This window comes from Xiphophorus couchianus, chromosome 11, assembly GCF_001444195.1.
Source record: "Xiphophorus couchianus chromosome 11, X_couchianus-1.0, whole genome shotgun sequence".
NCBI lineage: Eukaryota > Metazoa > Chordata > Actinopteri > Cyprinodontiformes > Poeciliidae > Xiphophorus > Xiphophorus couchianus.
Genome location: NC_040238.1, coordinates 4,395,676 through 4,400,974, shown reverse-complemented (window position 1 = coordinate 4,400,974; position 5,299 = coordinate 4,395,676). Strand labels below are relative to the sequence as shown.

The 5,299-nt window shown below is 31.3% G+C and overlaps 1 protein-coding gene across 1 annotated transcript; it reads left to right on the top strand.

The window, feature by feature from the left end:
* The first annotated feature begins 228 nt into the window (after positions 1–228).
* On the top strand, positions 229–4,696 carry LOC114153211 (uncharacterized). Its single transcript, XM_028031604.1, has 5 exons — positions 229–268; positions 2,633–2,690; positions 2,981–3,298; positions 3,474–3,731; positions 4,626–4,696. The coding sequence occupies exons 2-5, from the start codon at positions 2,636–2,638 to the stop codon at positions 4,694–4,696; spliced, it is 702 nt and encodes a 233-aa protein (XP_027887405.1). The 5' UTR covers positions 229–268; positions 2,633–2,635.
* Positions 4,697–5,299: the final 603 nt, after the last annotated feature.

The following is a 5,299-nucleotide window of genomic DNA, read 5'->3' as shown; positions in this document are numbered from 1 at the left end:
AAACAAATTTTGATGTTGCTGTAATCCTCAAACATGAACAAAAAATAATGAAATGCACAATAATCTTTGATATAAATATTTCATTCTAGGTAATAATTGTTTGGCTGCGTTCGAGGCGTAAATATCAGAGATAAAGATGTAGCCACTCAGTCGTCGTTTACTGAGCAGCTTTTTCACTTCCCTGCAGACCACAGATAAAGGTTTCTGCTAAACTCACTGCAGTGGAAAACTAACCAACCTCTTCACAGACGACGATCTTCTATCGCATGTAAGTCTGAAAAAATCTGAAAAAAATACTGAAGTGATTTTTACTTTTTAATCAAAAATCTGCAGACCATGTAGCCTTTATAGCCCAACCATATATCTTGTTGAAGTCAATACTTTTATTTTCCAAAAGTTAATGCATATTTTATAAGTAGTTTGGTTGAAACATTTTAAAAATAATTACTAACATTACTATACGGCTATGCAGATGAAACACAGCTGAATGAAATTATCCTCTTATCAAACCAACTAGATTTAAATATTATTTATTGTTTCATTTATTAGTTTGGCTTTTGTTTTGGAGGCAATGTTTTACAGTGCTATTTTAAGTGTTATACATTTAGAGTTTATTTCTTAATTTGTCCAGCCAATATATGTTTGTTTAAAAAGATTTAAAGATTTGTATGATTTTATTTGTCTTATATATAATCATTTTTAGTTTCAATCATATTTACTATACTAATATTTAGTCAATGAGAAGAAGTTCATGTTTTGTTTTCTAGAACATTATTTTTTTATGTCACATTTTTAAAGTCATACAAAAGAGGTGAATGTATTTTGACATACGTTCAAATCTTTTCTGCACCAATAAAGGAATTTTTATTTTTTATTATCTGACATTGAAAAAATAAAACACAATAAACAATGCATATAAAATTTTAAAGATGACACATTTAATTTGAATGCATTTTTTATTAGACTTCTTAACATTCAGCTCCTGTCTCATAAAGTAAAGCAGGTTTGGAAAGAGTGAGATCTTTGGTGAGATGGCCGATGGCAGAAAAGTCACTGAGTATTTAGAATGAAAAACAAGTTAAGTATTGTGAGATTTGAGTTAATATATGACACACTATCATATTTTACACTCTGCAGAGTTAATTATCAATATACAAAACCTCTTTGTCTGAGATAGATAGATAGATAGATAGATAGATAGATAGATAGATAGATAGATAGATAGATAGATAGATAGATAGATAGATAGATAGATAGATAGATAGATAGATAGATAAATCTTTATTGTCATTGTCACAAGAACAACGAAATTTAAAAGGTGCCATCAGTCAGTGCATATGCTTAAAAATAAAAAATAACTGTCTCACAATTCACACATAATGTAAGAAATAACAAATAACTGGTAAAAAAAAAACAAAAAACAGCCACATTCTCACATACATCATTCATGATGATTAATGGTTGTTTTTGATTGCATTTAGTTTTGTTATTGCTGTCGGGTAGAAACTGTCTCTGAGACGGTTGGTTCTGGTTCTGGTTGCTCTGTATCTTCTGCCTGAAGGCAGCAGTGTGAACAGAGAAGGTCCGGGGTGAGAAGTGTCCTTTGTGATGTGTTGTGCTTTTCTTAGACAGCGGTCGCTGTGCAGGTCCTCCAGTGAGGGGAGAGGGCAGCCAATGATTTTTTGGGCTGTATTCACAACCCTTTGGAGAGCTTTCCTTTGAGCCGCAGTGCTGCTGTTATGGCATTAACAGGTTTATGTTTTAAAAGCTTTTTAATGACATAGGAATTAAAATCAGTACACAAAGCAACTTGTTTCTGTCTAGAAAACATTTAATTCAAATCATGCACAAACTATTAACATGATATGAGCCTTTTGTTAGAGATTACACTGTAAAACGAGAGATTGATTAAAAAAGAAATGAAAGTTTTAGTTCATCTTCACTCAAACCAGATGTGGGTCAATTTGCTGAAAACTGCTGAAGTTGAAAGAGTAATAATTCAATATATTTTGATACAAAAAGAAACAAAATGTAGTCATTCACAAAATTATTCAAGCAACAGTAAATATTAAAAAGCAACTTAAGAACAGAAAACTTGAGTAGAACATTTTGATCAGATTTAATTTGTGGACATGATGTAATCATACAAACAAAATATGAAATTATGTTCAGGTGCAAGAATTAAAAACAAAAACTTGAAGAAATAAATCACATCATTGCAAAAATACTAAATTTGTGCAGAATAAACTGATAATTCCTAATATTGTTTTTCCCCAATAAGAAGCATTTGTTAGGTATTGTGTAAATGTTAGAATGGTGCTGAATATTTCATCAGAAGCTACAGGATGATTTACCTCGTATCTAATTTCACGAGATTTCTCCATGAAATCACTCAAGGATGACATGTTAGAAATATAAATACATCCATTGATCCAAAATGTTTATCGAAAAGCTTCCAAAGTTATAACATCACCTTGGTTTTATCAAAACGTCTAGGGATATTATTCTTATATGCTGTGTCTATTCTTACATATGGTAACAAACTAATCTGTTTAAATGTCAGTGTTTTGTGTTTGGATAACAAAATCTGTTATGTATAACTATTTGATCATGATTTTTATTGTCTTCACAGACGATGATTTTCATCTACATGATTATGCCATTTCTGGTCCCAGTGATCTTGGCACCAGGTACATTTAACTCAATTAATAACATTTTAAGTTAATAAATCAGATCATTTGTAATTGTTAAATCCAAGATTTTAAATGAAATTTACTTCAGTTTTCATATTTTGTAATCCTACTGAAATTGTCATTTAATAAAACTTAGCAAAAGCTACATTTATATATCATATATTTAAAAATGTTGCCCGTTACTTGCCATTGTTATGGATGTTTGCATTTCAAATAAACAATAGACATTTCAATGTTTTTCTATTATCTTGTAAACTTATGATTTGCTTGTTTTTAATTTCTCTTAGGGATATCAGAATGCAACATAACTCAATGTGATAAAGAATGTCAGTGTTATGTAGCACCTGGAGAACCTCTGATATTTTACCTTCCAATTCAAACTGCAAAGATTACGTTAATGAAAAATAATAAAGTACTTTTCAGATGTGGAAACAACACATGTAAGAAAACAACTTTCAAGTACATTAAATCCTGCAAATTCGTCATGAATGGAGCAGTGAAGTGTGGTCACATCATAATAAATGAATCTGGAGTTTATCAGATGGATCTATATGGTAATGATGGTAAAAGCATCAAGAAAATCAACATCAGTCTCCAGATTACAGGTGGGAACATTATTCATAGTTTTATGCTGTGTATTTAACTTATTTTGTCTTTAAAGATAAATTTAACTGCATTTTGTAAAAATCATAATTGTATTTGTTAAATAATGTGAGAGAACAGTTATTTTTCTGAAATGATGCACAGAAAAACAAACTTTTAACTGTGTTTGTCTTTCAGCTCCAGTTTCACAACCTGCCATATTTCAGAAATGTTTGTCACCAGAGCAGAGGACAGTCAGCTGCTCAGCAGAGGGAGACGACACACAGTTCTCTTTTTCTCTGGACAATAATCTGTTGCAACACACTAAACCTGCTAGTGGATATAATAGAAGTGTCACCATCAGTTTAAATGGTCAACTGGAAGGAAACCTGGAGTGTAAAGTTCAGAACAAAATCAGCAGTAAACAGATCATTGTCCATCTTTCACGTTGTGAAGGTAATTCTTATTATTCTTATATTTAGTTTGATTATTTTCCATTTTGTTTCTATTTTCTTTAAAGGGGCAGTGTTATGTAAAATCAACTAATTATTTCATGCATGTTTGAAAAGTCCTTTAATCTCCATGGCAACCATTCAGCTTCAACATGTTTTCGAGGTGCAGCTACTTTGCAGAGTTGCAGTTTCCAAGAGTCAGAGCTTCCTCCTCCACTCAGCTCCTTCAGACTAGCCAGCAGCAATTAGCAAACACCTGGAGAAATTGTGCTTTTGCTGAGCTCATTATAGGAGCTACTTCTCAGTGCAATGCTGGTAAAAATGTTGTGAAAGGGTTAATAGAGGAGCCATGTTGTGATGACATCCTGAAGGCCGTGCTTTACAAACACCAGGAGTTTCTTAAAGAGATACAGGCCTAATTACAAGGAGTTAAATTACAATGTCAAATTTCTTTTAAGTTATATTTCATAGAAAAAGTTTTATAATATTGAAATTAAGTTACTGTATTGTGCTATAAAATAGCACTATGTAGTTGGAAAACATAATACTTCCCCTTTAATTATTTTCCCAAACTGTGAAAATTTTCCAAATAAAATGTTCTGCATAATTTATTCTTCCATTTCCATATAAAAAAGTCTTCATGGTACATAAATATTTCTCATGACTTGATGTCTAATTTTATTCTAGAGTCACATTTTCTAGCTGTGATCGTCTTAGCAGGTGCAACCGTTCTACTTCTTCTTTTGGTTTTGTTTCTTGGTGCCAAACTGTTTAAACTGAAAATAAGAAGAAGCTCCACAACTATCACAGAAGGTGAGGAAATGATATCACTGACATTTTTTTAAATCATTAACAGTAATGAAGATCCTTTATGTTGTGTCTATTTTGCTTCTTTCAGGTGATGCTGAGGAGGAAATAATTTACTCAGATGTCAGAGTGAATCATGCTGCCAGAAAGAGGGATGGTTAGGAAGAGGAAGGGATGGATGTGAAACAAGAAACCTTTCATTTCAAGTGTAAACATTTTCAGCAGTTCATGAATGGAACTACAGAGAAATGAAATATAAATATTAGTGTATAGATCAATAATTAGACATATATTTTGCTTTCTCTCTTATAGTACAAGTACAGTATTTTAAAAGTAATTTTTGTAATCATCTTTTTGGATTTTCAAATAGGATGTCATTTATTTTTTAATGCATTAGTCTCCATATTTTACTATTTACACATTATTACTGTGTATTATTTTGTAATACAGAATATGTATTTTAAACATTTTGCATTTTGTTACAAAACAGTGATATCAGATTTGGGTGGGGCTGAAACCCTGCAAGAATGTTGTAAAACATTTTCAAGTCAATAAAACTGACTATAAAATAAGTTTAATTTGTTGAACAACAGGAAGTTGTGTGATTAGAGTCGAACTGCTGCCTATGTAAGTATTAGCATCACACAGAGGGAAACAAATGTGGGCCTAATATGTATTTGGTAACTGTTCAGAGATTAAAGATGATATGAAAAAATTTCAAATGATGAGAAGAAAGTTGAATAAATAGAAGAGCAATAAATTGGA